Below are 20,044 nucleotides of genomic sequence, written 5' to 3'. Positions count from 1 at the left end.
TCTACACTAAATCCCTTAAGTGAGACTAATGGCACATATATGCCTTTAGCCCTTGAAACTTTGTTTTTCAAAATGGATACGCATCTTTCTAGAAACCAAAAGCCTTCACTGGACATTATCCAAAGCACTGCTCCTAGATCAATTTAGTAGGATAAAGTAGGCAGAAAAATAAAAGATGGGAGGGAGCAGTTCAATATTGGATTTGGATGTGGTAGGAAAAAAGAAGATATTTGTAATCTACAATTTAATTAAAATCCAGATGCTATGGGCTCTTGGAGAAATTGATAATCTCTTCTTTAATTCAGTCAGATAGTCTGTTAGTCTTTCAACAAGCCTGTTATAAGAAAAATGATGATAGCCCAAAATCCCTGCCTTCTGGAAGTAACACACAATCCCTGCCTTCTGGAAGCTTACATTTCAGTGGGAGAGAGAAATATTTTTTGAAGGTCATTGTAATACGGTTGAGCAGTGTTCCATTGCAAGTGAAGTATGCGACTGGAATGCAGGCAACTTTACCTTGGAGCAGGAGGGTTAATTATGAGTACCTGCTGACCTCCCAAGACAAAGAGGAGCATTGTTAAGTACCTTTTCCTGTCATCATCTCCCATATCTGGGAAGTGTAAATGGCCCAACTTTGAGAGCAGTACTGCATGCCCTGTAGACTATTCCTAAAAGTTCAAATAAAGTATCTTATTATGGGTTATAAATATGCTAAAACCTCCTACTTAGACTACTGCTTTGAATTCACAGCATCTGGCAAATAGGCCTCAATCTGTCCTTAAAGATTCAATAATTACGTTTAACGTTGACCACCTAAATAGGTAATAGGAATCATGATTCTGTTGGGCTATCCTATCTATGCTAAGCATTTTAAGACATAGGTAGTATAGAATTAGTTTTGTTGAAAAATAGTATATGAAAAATATCAATTCTTTCCTTTAATTCTGAGCCATGTTTCTTATTTCATCTCAGCAGGTAATGTTCCTCGTTACCCTTTCACTGAAGCCTATAACTTGATTTGTTTCCCTGTTGTATGAGGATTTGTAAGCCTCAGCCACCCAGCATGAGATCATGTTGTCATCAGACTTGACCTGGTGGGAGTTGGGGATTAGATGAGACGCAGAAGAAGTTTAAAAAGAATCTCACTGAGTAAAGCCAATTTTATCCAGAACCATTCAAGTTCACAGATTTTAATTAACAGTTTGAAATTTGTAATATTACTTGAATTTCAGATGGATGAGAATTTAACACTATATTATAGGAGCCCAGGCAAAAGGACACAAGTTGCGTCACAGAGACTTATTAAATGTGATGGAAATTCAACAGACGAATGCCAGCAAACAGGTGCAAGAGCTGAATTAATTTTCAAACCCTACCACTCAGGAGGAATTGCAATGCATCACATTGACAGCCACAGCACGTTGCTAATTTCATTCACAAGCTTAAAAATCTCAATACCTTTGAACATGTGAATGTATTAAATTTTAAAAAGTGTAAGTAGCATAAGGGTATCCCAGAACTAAAAATGATCATTTCTCTCTGGGACTTCAAGTCATTTAGCCAGAAGCATGGTATTTTTTATGAATGAAATCTATCTTACCACTTCCCCATACAAATTGTGTTCTATTATTGCATATAGTACAGACTATTACTGAGCAAGGTTTCCTCTTACTTTTAATATGAAATCCCTTGTGAGTCAGAGGAAAACTGAGTATTCACCAATACAGTTTCCAACTTCTGCTGTCATGCATGAAGTAAGTTCTCAATCAATGCTTCTGATGATGCTAAGTAGTGATATCCTTGGAGTTAAAGAAAAATACAACAAAACAAAACTAAATGAATGCAGAGGCTTTTTTGGTGGTATCATTGAAGGTGGTAAGTTGTAAGCTGAAAACTCAGCAAACTCAGTGTATTTTCACCAGGAATTTACCTACTTTGGAGTCCCTGGTGCATTTGAGAATTTGATAGAAACCCTAGAGTATCTCCACATAAAACTGCACAGACAAAATCTTACAAAGATTTCAGGGAGTTCATGAATTTCCACATTCAGAATACTGTTTATGGTACATCTTGATCTTTGGGACTGGAAGAATATCTCTTATTTAGTGTAGTTTCCCTTTTGCCACCTACTGTGCACCAGGCCCTAGACCTGGGACTAGAGATATAAAGGAAAATAGAAGAGGTTAACAGACAAATAGTATAGAGTGGTAAGTAGTTTGATGAAATATGTATAAAAAGATCATTGCAAAAGCGTCCTGGAAAAGATGGCACCTTAGTGAGTATTACGGTTGAGTAGACATAAACTTTAAGAAGAGGGAGAAGGGCATTCAAGACTGAGAATGAGAGCAAGAAGCACTGTCCTGTCATTGCTAAAACTAAGTTTTTATAAGAAATGCATAATGACAAATGTATGGAAATCTTTCAGTCTTCTCTTTCAACATTTCTCAAGAAGCTTTAAAGAAAAAATAAAAGGAGCTGGGTTTAAATTCCCAAGATTTTAGCCATCTGAGCCCTTTATTCCTAATTGTACACAAGCTTGTCCCCTTGTTTTGCTTAGCTGGAGAATATTAAGCACTCATTTTTAGAATATAAAAACAACTATAAAGGGCTCCCTTCCTAGCAAGTGAGTCAGGAAAAGCCCACTATGTACTGCATTGGATGAGTCTAGATTCTTAATTAAAAATGTATAATCTGTACATGCCCAAAAAGTCTTTTGATAATGGCAGCAGTAGCAACTGTTTATTTTTTAAACCCACTATCAAGAAAGCTGATGAAAAAGAGAGACAAACGCACAGTCTAATATCCTGAGCTAACAAAACGTTATTTTCAATAGAACGAAAGGGACAAAAGCCAAAGGTATTCATTACTGTTCCCAGGGTAAGAGACCAGGGCAGTTGCCGCTGTCACCAGATGCGCAGTCTTTAGGCCTGACAATGCCCATCTCCCCAAGGGAAATGTGGAGAGAAAGCCAAACTCTTGCAACTTGATGCAAAGTGATTTGGGTTCCATTACAACATCTCTCAGTAAAAGGCTATTCAGGCTTAGAGTAAAGATTCCACACTTGTTTTCTCCCAGAAAATGAGATTGTTATATAAAACACAAGACATGGAATCAGAGCTTCTGGAAATCACTCTAAACCACATGATTTCATCTTAACTTCCTTAAATTCTAATCAGGAAAAAGGAGATGACATGGTTTGGTGAACATACCATTTTAAAACTGTTACCTTGTTTTGGGTACACTTAAAGACAAGGAAACTCAAGAACATCCTCAGGAAACTGAAAAATTACAAACCTACATAATAAAATAAGTTGTTTAAAAAAAAAAAAACTATTGATGATCTGGGCTCCAAGAATGTGTTTCTGAGATGAACTATCCGGAAATGTGATGCCTTTCTTCTGAGGAAATTAAGTTCACACTGTATTACAAAAAAGGGAGTGTAGAGGTGGACTTCATGTTAAAAAGACCTGAGTTTCCATTTGACTACTTACAGTCCCTGTGAACTTGGGAAGAGACATTTAACCCTCAGTTTTTCACCTTTAAATGGAAATAAAGAGATCTACTTCTTACCTCTCAGAATTATTTTAAGGATTTAATGACGTAATTAAGATAAGTGGAAAGTGATTAACACAAAACCTACTTTCAGTATTTTCCCAAGTATATTACCCAGAAAACAAGTTCTATGGAATGGATAGTTGTTTTTAAAAATTAAATGCTTCTGTTTCAAAAAGTTTGGAAATCCTAGGTGAACAAAGTTAAACAGTTATCTTCAGAAGTTTACCTTGCTAATGGATATTGTGGACCTCCAAGGAGTGTAGCATGCTTCGTTTCTGAAACTTACAACAGGCACATTGGCATTTGCTTGGGGGTTGAAGGTGTGATAGTTCACAAGGTCACTGTTTCCCAGAACGGGAGTTTGGAAAATGCTGTCTATTTGAGGTTAAGATTCTGTTTTTTTTTTTTTTTTCATTTTGCTCCCTTAATAGTGTCTACAATCCTTCTTGACAGCCCTCTTCCCAATATGTACTTATCATTCTCCTCATTGGGTGTGAATTTCTTGAGGGCAAGGACTGTGTCTTCATAAACGTTTTAATCCCCAGTGTTTAGTACATTATGTGTAATAAATGTTGGCTAAATGAAAGAAAGATATATTATTCAGGATGTAGTTACTGAATTTTACCAAATATTGCTGATGCCGGTTTTAATCTAAACAGTTTCTAGTAGCCCCAGATTCCATTCAGCTCATAAATGGACTAAATAAACTGGGTTTTTGGAACTGTGAAAACAAAAGCCATGGTATAAAATGACTCACAAATATATTTTATCCTTGTGGAGCTATGCTTAAGAAAGAAGATAACCTGTGCAGAAAGGTGCTCCATGAAAACTAGAGCAAAGGAATAAGAAAAGAATAGAGAAAAAAAAATTGTTTCCTTAGAATGCCAGAATACAAGTTGTATACTTAGGTGGCAAGAGGAATCTAGAAGTTGACTTATGGAAAATCATCTCCTGACCAGGTGAATGTAATACAACCTGGAAGGGTTAGGTGAATGAAATTAGGGTTCTTCCAATTGTTGGCATCACTTATTAAATAGTCAAGGTCAAACTAAAAAATGTTTTTTAATGATTTCTCATTCCTATGCCAGGCTAAGTCTTCATACTTTTAAGGCCTAAATACTACTTTATAAACTTATAAGTACACCATTAATTTGTACACAAGGAAAATTTTATACTTCATTTTGGATGCTGAGGTCTTTTAGTCTGATGCCCAAATCCAATAAGCATTACTCAGATGCTTCAGGGGTTTTAACAGCCCTCTACCCCACCTACTCTTCTATTAGTCCAGGATGAAAGTAGAATTAGTTTGACGGAACCTGCAAATTAACATATCAGAACCCCTCATCACCTGGTCCATTTTACAGCTGAGAATAGTGAATAAATAAATGTGTGAATGACCTTCACATAGTGGCTGCTTTGTGCTAAGTATGCACTAGGTGCTCCTGAACATCTTCTTTATTTGATCTTCACAATAATCCTGTGAGAAGTGTTATTATCTCATATTCTAGTGGGGAAACAAACTCAGAAGTTAAGTGTTGTTGCTCCACATGAAACAGCCATAAAAAACTGAAAGATCTGATCATTGAATCTAGTTTCTCCCTTCTAAAGTTCAGCACCATTTCTATTACACCATGTTGTCTTAATGTAAGGATTGTCATTTCTTAGGCTTTTCCATAGGTATGATTAAAATGTAAATGTAAATGTAAACACAGTACTTTCAAAGCGCCTGACTATGACTTAGGTGAAGACAACTATTAAACTTTAATGAAGGACATGTAAAATATTAATGGAAACACTATGTTCCCTGGATGGAGTGTTTTGATATTATGATAATGTTAGTTTTATCCAAATCAGTTTAGAAATTTACAGCAATTCCAATCAAAATATTTATATTATATACTTTATGATTGTTTCTAAATTTAATTTGGAATGCTAAGTGCATGAAAATACCCAAGAAAATTTGGAAAGAAGGGTAACAGCGGGGGGAGGGGAGCTTTCCCCATCTGATAGCAAAACATACTGTAAAAAAAAGCAGTAATAATCTGATATTGGCAGAAAAATAGAGAAATACATCAATGGAACACAGTTGACAATCCAGAAGCATATCTATTTGTATATAAAAATGTAGTATATGATCAAAGTGGTACTTCAAATGAGTAGGGAAAGAATGTACCATTTAATAAATAGGACAGTTGCTACATAGTTTTTAAAAAAATGAAGTTAGATCCCTACCTCATACCATACTAAAAAAATTAATTTCCTATGGATTAAATATTTAAATGTAAGAAATAAAACCATAATATACTAGAAAAGCATAGAGTTGATTGTATCTATAATCTTGGAGTAGGGAAAGCCTTCCTAAACTTGATAAAATCTAAAAGACATGAAAAAAAAGTCTATATAGAAATTGTTAATTTCTGTATGGCAGAAAAACTCTACAAAGTGAAAAGACAGTCACAGTCCAGGAAAAATATTTGCAACTATATATGAGATACAACAGGTTTAATATCCTTATTTTATAAATAGCTCTTCCAAATTAATAAAGAAAAAGGCGACATCACATTAAAAACATAGACAAGGGGTTTGTTCAAGCAATTCATACCTGAAATCAAATCGCCATTAGATTTGAAAAGATGCCCAGTTCTACTAATTGCTAAAGAAATGCAAATTAAAACAATTGTAAGCTGTCATTTGCTTACTATTAGACTGTTAGTCAAGGTTAAAAAGAGTGATAGTTTCTAATACTAGAGAGGATGTGGGGAGATGGACTCTTTCATATACTATTGATGGAAGAAAACTGGTACAATCTATTTAGAGAGTAAACTTAGAAGTATTGATCCAAATCTAAATGAGCATGAATAGCCTTTGACCTAACAACTCTAATCCTAAAGACATACTATCACAGGTTCACATACAGTTACAAATATTTTTCCCGGATTGTGACTGTCATTTTACTTTGTGGTTTTTCTGCCATGCAGAAATTTAAAATGTGTAGTTCACATGTTTACTGCAGCATTTTTTGTGACAGCAAAAATAGAAAAATCCTAAATATTCCTGCTGTGGAGGCGATATAAGCTCCACCAGAGTAGAGACTACCTCTATCCTAATTACCGTTGTATTTCCAGTTAGCTGGTACTGTGCTTGACAGTACAAACATTTGTTAATTGAATAAACAAAATGAATTATAATGCATCTCTACTACTGAAATTACTTTTAAAAGTAAGGTAAGTAGATAAAGCAAGTTGTAGATCATTGTGCAGATCATTCCCTTATAAATATATATACATACATTATATACAAAATGTCATATATGTCTATCAAGAAAAAGTTAGAAAATATACCTCTTGGTTGCCTCTTGGGGCTAGAATTTAAGGAGTAGTGATATTGACATTTTGCTTCATATACAACTGATAATATTTCTTTTTGCTTTTTTTTTTTTTTAACAATGACTATGTTTAAAGAGTATAAATGTAATCACTCTTTTAATCCACGAACTCTTCTTGGTGCACGGGATTTATAGCAGCGAATAAACAAAGTCTCTATTTTCACTAAGTATATATTCTGTGGAGGAAGACAGATGGTAAACAAATAAATATTTGTCCCTCATAAGGTGTAATGAAAAAATAAAATAAAACAAAGGGGACTCTAGTGACAGGGTCCTATTTTTGATAAGTGTAGTCAGAGATTTCCTCTCTAATTCTGTGGTGTTGGAGAAGACACCTGAATGAAGTAGAGAGTAAGCCATCCAGGTATGTGAAGGCAGGTATTCTAGGTACAGATCAGAGGACCCAGACAGGACCATGCCCTGGTTCAGTTAAGAATACAGAGCTCAAAGTCAGGAGATGAGGGCAGAGAAATGAGGGCAGTAGGAAGCAGAGGTTGCATATGACATAGGGACGTTTGTCCAAGGTAAGAACTTCAGTTTCTATTTCATGTGATAGGAAGACACTAGAGGTATTGAACAGTCGAATGTCAGGATCTAATTTTTGTATGAAAAAGATTGGTCTGGTGGCTGTGTGGAGAAGATGATGATGGCTTGGACTAGGGTGACAGCAGTTGATAGAGTTGGTGAGAAGTGGTAGGGTTCTGGATACATTCCAGATATAGAGCCATCAGAATTTGCTGATATGATAGAAAGAGAACAGTAAAGATATGAAACTGTCAGGAACTTAAAAATACCAGCACCAACAAACCTGATCTGGACTGTGAGAATGGAGGGCCTCTAAGGAGGCAGACTTCTTTAACAACTTGCTTGAACAGCTGGGATCAATCTCTTATGTCATAAATTTTCCCAGCATTACTGTGAGAAAGGTAAGTTCCAAATAATGTCTCAAAATTGTATTGAAATTAGAACTTGTTATCCCATAGTGAATTTAATGTACATTTACTCTTAAATGTACATTTTTAAAGTGTACTTAACTTGAAAACATCTTGCTATTAAATGTATATTAGCTTTTAATTTCCTTTTGTAGTCAGTTTTACTGACATAATTTTGCTATTTTAAAGTATTAGGAGGAAAACAGTTCTGCTATTTTGAAGAACTGAGAAAATTTTTGGTTTAGGATTTCGTAGGTGTTAAGCGAAATAAAGCTTATATAAAATCTCAACAATATTGTGCATTAATCTTTGAGGGAAAAACTTGAACTTAAATGACCCAAGATCTTGATGAATTTTTTTAAATATAAATTTCCAAATCTTACCATTACATTCTCACACCTTATTTTATTTTGTAAAAGAAATATGCAAAAATAAAGTCCACCTTGCACATTTGCTCATGTCAGATAATAAAGGCCTGCAAGCTTGCATTTCCTGAGGTTAAACTTATCTGCAGGTGCTCCATTGCATGTGCAAATGATTGATTCATTAAGGACATTCCCAGTCAGCATCGGATATTTTTAAATACATGCAAACAATTGTATTGAGACAATGAAATTGCTAGCAAATTTAAGAGTTCAACTGCCCCATCAAAATCATAGTTTGGTACCCACAATCACATTTGGCCAAAAAAGTAGGATATAGGACAGGACATATTTCATGACAGTATTTTTAAATTCTGTTCATAATGTTTTCTGTGACTGAAAATATTATGCTCATTTAGTCACTCATTGATGTGACTGAATATTATATACTTCATATATCCATCCAATGATGTGAATGAAACTGTAGTAATGATTCTGGATTTTTATTCATTTATCCATTTATTTTTTTTATTCAGTATCTATTCATTAGCTTTTCAACAAATATTTACTGAGTGTTTATTATAGTAGTTTTTAATCTTGGCTTCAAGTCAAATCTGCTGTGAAGCTTTTTAAAAGTAATGGTTCCTGTGTAATAAACCCCTGAAACTGATTCACAGGTCTGGACTTGATTGTGTCAAAAGCTCCACAGGTGACTCTGACGTGCAGTCAAGGTGAAGAAGCGTAAGCTTCTCTGTTAAGCTCAAGGGGTGTGAGGGTGAACACGAGGTAGTTCCTGTTCCCAAGGAGGTCAGAGTGCGGTGAGTGAGACAGACAAGGAAACTAGTAATCACAGTAGAGGGTGGAAAGGGCTGCACGAGAGGTAAGCACACCTCTTCCCACTCGGAACTAGGGTACGCTGGCCCAGTGTTAACCAAGTCCATTGACAGACTAGAAAACACAAAAAGGAGATTTTTCTCTCAGCACCAAACCAAATGACTCAAACTGTGATTGAGCCCATATTTTCTGTCTTACCTACTCGATGCCTTAATCAAATGAATTAGCCATAGGAGACTCTGTGATTAAACTCAGGAAATGGAAAAGCAGAGAGACCAATTTCTATTTCTGGTAACAGGATATGGGAGATGAGAAAAGGGAAGAAGGATTACAAGCAGTGAGCTCCTCGAGGGCAGGGACCAGGTCTCAGTAATGTTTTTCTTCCTATGGCCTAGTTCAGAGTAAACACATGGACAGGCATTGGATCTGGTGTAGTTTTTGAATCTTTTTTTACTGATGACTTGTAGACAGACGTTCCTACCATGTCTGTGCATTCCTAAGGGAAGTCTCTCCCTTGCTCTCTGACCAGTGACTTCCACAAGGAAACTCATTTTTGCTACCTCAGAGGCACAGGACATTTACTGATTGTCTTTAAACTTTCTAATTCAGACAGAGAACCTTGCTTGACCCTTGATATTAGGATTGTCCTTTGTCTTCTTGTCTTTTTGTACCATAGCCAGTTGATGTTTTGTTTTTATTGCTTTAATTTTCATTACCGTACGCTGTTTCATATTCTTTTGTTCCTTTCGCCCATTGCAATCCCTTGTCACCTCCTGGTCCCTAGAGATGGAACTTAAGGAGGTTGACAGGACACACCTAGAAATTCTTTCCAGAAAACCCAATGGACATAGTCCAGATTAGAATTCCCTAACCAAAAGTAAGAAAGCCCCAGAAGAAAAGCTTCATGGATTAAGGTTACCCTATTATCTTCAGGACCATCCATTCCTAAATATAGTCATGCACCACATAATGACGTTTTGGTCAAAAATGGACTGATAGACGATGATGGTCCCATAAGGTTAATACCATATAGCCTAGGTGTGTAGTAGGCTCTACCATCTGGGTTTGTGTAAGTGCACTCTATGATGTTTGCACAACGATGAAATCGCCTAATGACACATTTCTCAGGACGTATCCTTGTTGTTAAGCAACGTGTGGCTGTATAAATGAAAGCTCTTGTTTTCTTTCTCCATGATATGACGTTGGTAAGGCCTAATTAGACCTTATAAAGAAAAGCTTGTCTGATCACAGTGATGTTAATTTGTCAGCTCCAGATTTATATATAGTGTGGATGTACTTAATATGAGTTATATAAACTTGAAGTTGCATAATATAAAATATTAATAAAGTCTCACTTTATGTGAATACTTTGAAATAAAAATAGATTCTCTCAATTAAAAGAATTAGTCAGGAATCTCATAGTCTCACAGCTAGCTGGCTGAATGAATTATAAACTATAATTCTGCGATAGAAAGGGGCCATTTTAGCTGGTAGACAGAAGTGCCTACCATACTTTGTAATGTCAGATGAACCAATGCCATTGTTTATATTAGAACTTCTATGGTGATTTCAGGCATTATTTTGTTATTTTAACATTTCCTATTTTCATTAGTTTTCAAAAGTATATTCAGTGACAAAAGCAAGAAAGTATTTATTAAGATCTCTGCCTTTTTATTATTTCATCAATTTAGTTAACACATAGCCAGTCATGGCTAATTCGGTGCTGTGTTAAAAACCACATCTTCAAATGTGTATCTCTGAAATATGATAAAATGCCAAGAAAGCTAAGCAATTACCATGTTGAGCCATGCTTTTAATTTCTACAAAATATTAGAGATAATGTTAGGAAAAAAATTTTTTAAAGCATTAAAGCAAAAACATTCTACAGTATTTGTTAATCCATGTGCTTCATGAAGGTTTACCTGCTATTTTACATTAAAATACATGTACATTAAAGTATATTTTATATTACATTTCTCCTTTGAGAAAATTAGTATTGAATTATGCAAGACTTGAATCAGGCAAGTTCTTCAGGAAAGCAAACTTCCTGAAACATCCTCTAGATCCAAACTCTAAAATATGATGTTGCATGTTTGTTCAGATCCTCAGAATGTTTTGAAACACATTTCCCAGTGACCAAAACTCTTTCTCTGGAAAAGGGAGAAATTGAATAGCAAATAGAAAGAAGTTGACCTCCCTCAACTTTGACTTTGACATTTTGTTTTTGAGACACCTGGTTTTAGAAGATAAATTCCATAGTGTCTAACATTTTCTAGCCTTTCAGCAAAGTAGTTTTTGTAGAGGAAAGAGTGAGCCCATACCACTGATTTGGTTAACTTTAGGCAGCCAGGTTCTCAGCTCCCTGGTGCATGTAAGACATTCTTTCTCCCCTTCTCTGATCCAGTCCCCTAAGAAAATTAATGAGCTATGTCTCACTGTACTACTGGAGCTACAGACTACTAGAATGTGAACTCGGTTACCAGCCTTATGTAGGTTACCTTGCCGTGAGAAGCACGCTGAGGAGACTCAGGTGCCAGGATTGCAGTCATGCTCTCAGATCTTCATACATAGGAAATCTGGATTGGAAAGATTATTTCTCTATGGGATAATGTTCTTAGGAAAAAAAATACAAAATTTTGATTAATCAAATCAAAAATTAAATAAAAATTTTCTGTATAAATTCATCAAACATTATACTTTATTATCATATTATCATATCCTACCCCATATGCCAATGGGGTAAGTCTAAGAAAAATCATATTTATTGATTTATTTAAAAATCAACATTTTTTTTGTTAATCCCAATTCTTGAAAACTAGATGGAGCTTGTCTGTTTTGATGTGCATGTTTTAAAATGTTACATAAATAATATTATACATGTATCATTTTGTAATTTGCTTCTTTTACATATTCTAGACACAAATCCCTTATCAGATACATGATTTGCAATTTTTTTTCTCTGTTCTTCAGGTTGTCTTTTCCCTTTCTTAATGATGTACTTTGAAGGACAAAAGTTTTTGATTTTGATGAAGTCCAGTTGATCTATTTTTTCTTCTGTTGCTTCTGATTTGGTGTCATATCTAAGAATCTTTTGCCAAATTCAGTCATGAAGATTTATCCCTGTGTTTTCTTCTAAGAGTTTTATGGTTTTTGCTCTTACATTGGGTCTTTGATCCATTTTGAGTTAGTTTTTGTATATGATTTAAGAGTCCAACTCCATTCTTCTGTATGTGGCTATCTAGTTACCCAAGCACCATTTGGTCAAAAGACTGTTCTTTCTCCATTGAATGGTCTTGGCACTCTTGTCAAAAATCAGTTGATTATAGATATGTGGGTTTATTCCTGGGCTTTTAATTATATTCCAGTGATCTCTATGTCTATTGTTGCACCAGCACTGTCTCAGTTACCATTGCTTTATAGTATGTTTTGAAATCCATAAATTTGAGTCCTCCTATCTTATTCTTTCATTTTTTTTTTTTTCAGGATCATTTTGGCTTTTCTGGGTCTCTAACAATTCCATATGAATTTTAGAATCAGCTTGTCAATTCATACCAAAATGTCAGCTGGGATCAGATAGAGATTGCATTGAATCTTAGATCAGTTTGGGGAGTTTTGCCATCTTAATTTTTTTCAAAAAGTTTTATAGCTTTCTTAGCATAAATTTTGCACTTCTTTTATTAACTTTATTCCTAAGCATTTAATTCTTTTTGATGTTATTGTGAATAGAATTTTCTTAATTTCATTTTTGGATTGTTCATTTTTAGTGTATAGAAACACAACTAATTTTTGCATGTTAATTTTGTATCCTGCTTCTTTGCTGAATTTGTTAGAATTGTTAGTTCTAATAGGGTTGTGTGTGTGTGTGTGTGTAATCTTTAGTGTTTTCTACATACAAATTTATTTCCTCTGAAAACAGGGATAGTTTTCCTTTCTAATTTGGATGCTTCTTACTTCTTTTTCTTATCTAATTACTCTGACTAAAACTCCAGTACTGTGCTGAATAGAAGTGGTAAAAGGGGACATCCTTGTCTTGTTCATGATCTTTGAGGAAAAGCTTTCAGTCCTTCATCATTGAATATGATGTTAGCTGTGGGTTCTCATATATGGCCTTTATTATGTTGAGGTACTTTCCCTCTAGTCCTAGTTCATTGAGTGTTTTTATCATGAAAGGATGTTGAATATTTCAGATGCTTTTTCTGCATCAATTGAGATGATCATGTGTTTTTTTTTCATTCATTTTGTTAATGTGATGTATTACATCAATCAATTTTCATGTGTTGAACTATCCTTATATTCCAGGAATAAATCCCACTTGGTCATGGTGTATAATCCTTTATATATTGCTGCTTTATTTGCTTTGCTAATATTTTGTTGAGGATTTTTATGTCTATATTTATAACAGATATTGATCTGTAATTTTCTTGTGATGTCTTTGGTTTTAGTTTCAAGGTAATAGTGGCCTCATAGAATAATTTGAGATGTGTTCCCTCCTTTTCAGTGTTTCGGAAGAGTTTGTGAAGTATTATTATTAATTCTTTGAATGTTTGGCAGAATTTAGCAGTGAAGTCATGTGGGCCTGGGCTTTTCTTTGTGGGTTGATTTTGATTACTGATTCAATCCCTTCAGTTGTAATAGGTCTGTTCAGATTATCTATTTCTTCTTGAGTCAGTTTCAGTAGTTTGTATTTTTCTAGCACTTAGCAGTTCTAGTGGGTGTGTAGTGGTATTTTATTGTGGTTTTAATTTGCATTTTATGACTAATAATGATGTTGAACATCTTTACATGTGTTTATTGGGTATTTCTTTTGTGAAATGTCTGTTCAAATTTTTGCCCCTTTTCAAATAGGTTGTTTGGCTTATTATTAAGTTGTGAGATTTCTTTATATATTCTGGATAAGAGAGTTTGTCAGATACATATTTTATGGTTTTAGTGTTTGCTCTTAGGTCCATGATCCATTTTGAATTAATTTTTGTGTATAGTGTGCAGTAAGAGTTGAAGTTCATCTTCTTTTCTACAGATATTCACTTTCATTGAAAATCTGTTCTTTCTCCATTGAATTAACTTGACAACTTGGCCAAAAACCTATTGCCTATATAAATGTGGGTCTTTTTCTGAGATGTCTAAATTTTGGGAACTATGTTATTTGGTGCATATACATTTATAGTTGTAGCTTCCTGCTGTATTGATCTTTTTCTCAACAGGAAATGTTCCTCTCTGGGTCTAGTAATTCTCCTTTTTAAAAGTTTATTTTGGAGTGCTGGCCCAGTTGCGTAATGGTTAAGTTCACGTGCTTAAGTTCACGTGGTTAAGTTCAGCAGCCTGGGGTTAACAGGTTTGGATCCCAGGTATGGACCTACATACCACTCATCAAGCCATGCTGTGGCGGCATCCCACATATAAAATAGAGGAAGATTGGCAGAGATGTTAGCTCAGGTGCAATTTTCCTCAAGTAAAAAGAAGAAGATTGGCAATAGATGTTAGTGCAGGTCCAATCTTCCTCTCCTAAATAAATAAATAAATAAATAGTTTATTTTGTCTAATATTAATATAGTCTCTCCAGATTTTTTATGTTTGTTGTCTTCATGGTATATCTTTATGCAACCTTTTGCTTACTTTTACTTTTATTTGTGTTTTTATATTTAAAGTACGTTTCAGTAGACAATGTATAGTTAGGTCTTGCTATTTTTCAGTCAGATAATCTCTGCATTTTTATTGGAGTTCTTAGTACATTTATATTTAATGTAATTATTGTTATATTTGGATTTATTGTCTGCCATTTCTCTGTTTGTCTTCTCTTTGTCTCGTTTTTGTTTTCCTGTTCTTCTCTTCTGCCTTCTTTTGTGTTAAACAATATATTTTGTGGACAATTTTTATTCTCTATTAGTTTATTAGCTTTATGTCTTTGCATTATTTTTATTGGTTTCTCTAGGGACCACAATATCAACTTTAACTTCCAGGGAAATATAGGAACCTTGCAATAGTCTAGTTTCGTTTACCCACTCTCATCCTTTGTGCTTTTGCTATCAAATACAGTATGTTATCTATATCTGTATTATAAACCCAAGAATATTGTGTCATAATTTTACTCAAAGAGTCCTGTCTTTTAAAGAAATTAAGAGAAGAATGAATATATATAATGTAATATAATTAATATCATATATAATATATACAATGTATACAATATATAATATAATTATAAATGTATATTACATCAAATATATTTTATTCCTTCATTCCTTTCTATATATCCAAGTTATCACCTGGTGTCATTTTATTTCAGCCTGAAATTTTCTTTAGAATTTCTTGAATATAGACCTGTTAGCAATGAATTCTCTTGATTTTCATTTACTTGAAAATGTCTCTGAACCTTTAATTTTGAATAATAGTTTAGAATAGCCTTCTTGGAAGACAGATTTTTTCCTCAACAATTTGAATGTTATTCTAGTATCTGATAGCCTCTCTTATCCTAATGAGAAATGAGTTGTTAGTTGTATTTTTGTTCTCCTTTATGTAACATATTGCTTTTCTTTGTTGTATTCAAGATTTTTCTCATTATCTTTGGCTTATAGTAGTTTGATTATGATGTGGCTAGGTACAGTTTTCTTTGTTTATTTTATTTGGGGTTTATTGAACTTCTTGTAGCTGTGAGTTAGTGTTTCTCACTTAAGTTGGAGAGTTTTTCATTACTATTTCTTCAAATATTTGTCTGCCTCTTTCTCTTTCTCTGCTCCTTCTTTGACTCCAGTTACCCTTATGAGTTATGAAAGGTGTTTCTGACACAATAGTTTTAAACCTTGGTAGAGTGCTTGGAAATAAAATGGAGAAGTATGGATGAAATGCCACAATTTTCTAAGGAAATTTAGTTTCTTAAGTACACAAACACACAACACAACTCAGTAGGTTTACAGTGGAAAATATTAATGTTACCTGTCCTCTTTTCCTGTCTTTACAAATCTGTTTATAGGTGCATTTCCTGCCTCTGCTATTTATGCACGAAAAGACTTGCTGCAACGATCTACCCATATTGCTACCAAGACCTTCCAAGCTTTTCGAATATTTGTGAACAATGAGCTCAATGAACTTGACACAGGATTGAAGACAGCTCAGAAGTTTCTGAGACCTGGTGGTCGTCTTGTTGCCCTCTCCTTCCATTCACTAGAGGATCGCATCGTCAAACGATTCTTGCTTGGGATAAGCATGGCAGAAAGATTTAACCTAAGTGCTAGACAGAAGGTGATACAATCATTGCAATTGGGTTCAGGTCAAACAAACAAGGAAGGAGTCTCCATGGGAAGGGCCCCTTTAATGTGGGAATTGATACACAAGAAGGTGCTTACTCCAGAAGATCAGGATGTTCAGAATAACCCCAGAGGGCGCTCAGCCAAGCTTAGAGCAGCTATCAAGTTATGAGAAAGAAAGTTGTCATCATCTGATCTTTCAAGTTTTCCATCGCAGTTTCTCTTAATTTTTTTCATGTGATATTCCTGCACAGCTTAATATAAGAAAGTGTGGGATATGTATAGATCTGTACTATATATGTGTGGAAATTGAGGCTACTTAGCTTTTTTTTTGTCAAAAAGAAAATGTTGGAAATATTAGCATGACACAGGAAGTTCAACTCAAGGAGCAGCAGCATCTTAAAACTGGAGAAATGTGTTTATCTTAGCATTATATTTGACTTTTGAAATACAGTCCTTTCTCTAACAAGGAAATTTTTTTAAAAAAGCAATACTATGTGTATTTATCTAAATAAACTCAAGCTGTTAAAAGAGAGAGATTATAATTATAGCTGCATGCTCTAGATTCTGAATTTAGATATTCAGATTTGCAACAGACTTTCTGTGGCTCAAATAATTAATAATGATCATGGAATGAATTTTAATTTCCCTACTTAGGAATAATTAATTATTATAGCTTTATCAAATATACATATTATGCAAATTTTAAATTTTCAAGTATTATTTTTTAAATGCATCATGCTCGTAAATTTCATTGTTGAAATTATAGTGTTCATTGTTTTAAAGGGATTTTTCCGTATGATATATACCATGATTTCACATATTGCAAAGTAAAAATGTAGAATTTTTCTAACGGCTCTTACAGAGAATGTTTCACAAAACTTATATTTAAAGTCAGTTGTGTTTATTTTAATAATAGCCCATAATGCCTTTGATAAATAGTAAAATCTCTCATCATTTGAATCCTTCATTTTTTAATAGAGCTATTCAAAATAATTCAACCAAGTGCATTTGAAATAGAAAAGCATATGATGTATTCAAGATATTAAAATCAATGCACCCTTAATGTTTTTACTTACAGATAGTAACTGTAATTGTAAAATGTTTATTCAGGAGAAGTTCACTTAGTAGAGGATTCTTTAATAAATTGATGAGATTGAGTCATAATTCACATATCAACTTTTTATACATAAATATGCTCTTTTAATTTATTCAGTTATTCAGCAAGTACTGAACTAGGCAGAGAAACAATGGTGAGTAAAAGACACATAGCCCACAGTACCTGTCCTATGGAGTTCATAGTCTAGTGGAAGAGAGCAATAGTAGTTAAATAATCACAAAAATCAATATAAAATTGACACAGTAGTAAATGCTACAAAGAAGCGATACAAGGTACTGCAAGAACATCTAGTAGACATTTCATCTACTGAAGGAAACCAGGGCTGACAAAGTGGTGCTTGAGTTATGACCTAAAGGATGAATAAGAGATAATTAGTCAAAGGGTGCATGGGCGTGTTGATTAAAGGTGCATGTAAATGATTGTTTTCTCAAGTAGTTATCCTTGAAATCATATTTATACTATTAATTTGCTCAGTAAACTATTTATTCAAATACAGGAAAAATTCATCTTCTCAATTATTATTACAAATTCTAAATTGGTGAATACAAGTGAATAAAATATCAACATAACTATATGGGCAAAAGATAGATAAGAATTAAATACTTGAACATACCTCAGACTTACTTTATCTACCTCTGTAACATTTAACTTTAGTTCCCAATTTTGCTTTTACTTTATAGGTTTTATTCAAATCTGAACAATTCTGCAGTGAAATCAGAATTAGAAAATATTCTAGGGAACAATGTGCTCAAATTAGAAACAAATGAATGCACCTAGGTTAATCCCCTGAATCCTTCCTGAAAAATTTTATAAGTTTCTGTTTGTATGTAAGGCATATTTGTGAATGAGAAAAATTCCCAAGGGTAAATTCCCAGCCAAGTACCCGATTATAAAGTAAAAGGTCATGCTCTTCTATTCAAAAATGATACACCTATTTCATCAATCATTTTTGGATCCTGTATAGTATGGAAATTTTTTCTTTAATGTTAGATGGAAACTGACTGCACTGAGTTGGATAGTGTCCCCCCAAAATTCCTGTCCTTCTCAGAATCTCAGAAAGTGATCTTATTTGGAAATATGGTCATTGAAGGTCTAAGTAGTTAAGATGAGGTCATACTAGAGCAGGGCAAGCCCTTAGTCCTGTATATCTGGTGTCCTTATAAGAAGAGAAGAGAGACACGTGGAAGAATGCCACATGAAAATGGAGGCAGAGATTGGAGTGATCCATCTACAAGCCCAGGGACACCAAGGATTGCTGGCAACCATCAAAAGCTAGGTAAGAAGCATGGAATAGATTCTCCTCAGAGTCTTAAGTAAGAACCAACTCTGCTGACACCTTGATTTTGGACTTTTAGCCCCCAGAACAGTGAGAGAATAAATTTCTGCTATTTTAAGCCACCCAGTTTGTGGCAATTTTCTATGGCAGCCCTAGAAAACTAATATTCTGACAGAAAAAAAATCTTGAATAATATGCATGAAGAAAATCATTCTCATTAATCACAAAATTGGTTTCAAATGTTGCAGTGTAAAAATATATTATTTTCTGTAATTAGGCTGTTTACCACAATCATTCTTGCCTACTTCTAAGTCTTTGTTGTAGGATGAATAATAAAATACATAAATGAGTTTTAAATGGTTAACTCTGGAGAATGGTTTGGGGAAATTAAAACAATATGTATAGAAAATAAAAATTGATTATTAAAATGAATGTGCATTGCTTTTCTAATAAAATATAAAGAATATAAAACAAGCAGTTGTTTTACATTTCTGAATCTCTGTATCAACTGCCTTCTACTAATCATTTTAATATAGCACCGATGCCATTGTGTAGTACATCAATGCTTAACAGGTTTTAGTTCGTTACTTATTAAGGAATGACATTTAATAACTGCACACAATTTTAATAGATATCCCTATTTTGTATATTCATTTTGTTTTAAAAATTGTATATTAGTTACTATGTAATCTTCCTTTGAAATTTCTAGTGTTATTTTTGAGACATTAATCGTATCTTTATATCTTTTCTATTTCGTGTTACATATGATATATGATTTGTGCTTAAATTCATTTATATTGAAATATTATTATGTTACAACCAATAGTTTATAAGAGAATACAATATACCTAACTCGTTTTTGAAGTTAACTAATGTCTTAAAATTCACTTGCAAATATTTGAAAATCATATTTTCTTTACTCTTTGCAGAATATTACATATCTTCAGAGATTTATAAAATTCTCTTTTCTAATTTTTGTTTTTAAATTAGAATCAGAGATAATGATGAATCTATACCACAGATTTTTAAAAAGTAATTTTAATTTCAATTGAAATCTCATTCAAAAAGTATGAGACAGTTATTAATGGAAAATTCAAAATGTACAAGTACAAAATTTGTATCAACACTTTCATTTGATTAAAAAAACATATATATATGTATATATTCATTCAATAAGCATATATGAAAGGCTGACTATTTAGGAAGAAATCAGAAACACCTCTCTTACTTCTCTCCTTGTTTTTATACTCCTTCCCTTTCCCTTTCTCCGGTCACATTGCTATGTGAATTTCTTATGCCAACTGAGGTGACACTAATTTATGTTTCAAATTTACTCTAGAAG

The 20,044-nt window shown here is 33.7% G+C and overlaps 1 protein-coding gene across 2 annotated transcripts in view; it reads left to right on the top strand.

Annotated features, from left to right (window-relative positions):
• Positions 1-19,344, top strand: part of METTL15 (methyltransferase 15, mitochondrial 12S rRNA N4-cytidine) — a 191,742-nt gene extending 172,398 nt beyond the window's left edge. Inside the window, exon 6 of one of the 2 annotated variants that reach the window (XM_087433064.1) lies at positions 16,033-19,344. In XM_087433064.1, coding sequence (XP_087289190.1) covers positions 16,033-16,478 — 446 coding nt within the window. In that variant the 3' untranslated portion in view covers positions 16,479-19,344. The remainder of the gene's footprint in view (positions 1-16,032) is intronic. The other variant, XM_004418549.3, reaches the window with a different exon arrangement.
• The last annotated feature ends 700 nt before the right edge of the window (positions 19,345-20,044 follow it).

The sequence above is a fragment of the Ceratotherium simum genome, chromosome 7 (assembly GCF_057802395.1).
Source record: "Ceratotherium simum simum isolate JZ-2026a chromosome 7, ASM5780239v1, whole genome shotgun sequence".
NCBI classification, from domain to species: Eukaryota; Metazoa; Chordata; class Mammalia; order Perissodactyla; family Rhinocerotidae; genus Ceratotherium; species Ceratotherium simum.
Note: the sequence above shows the minus strand (reverse complement) of the source record. Positions and strands in the feature narration are given on the sequence as shown.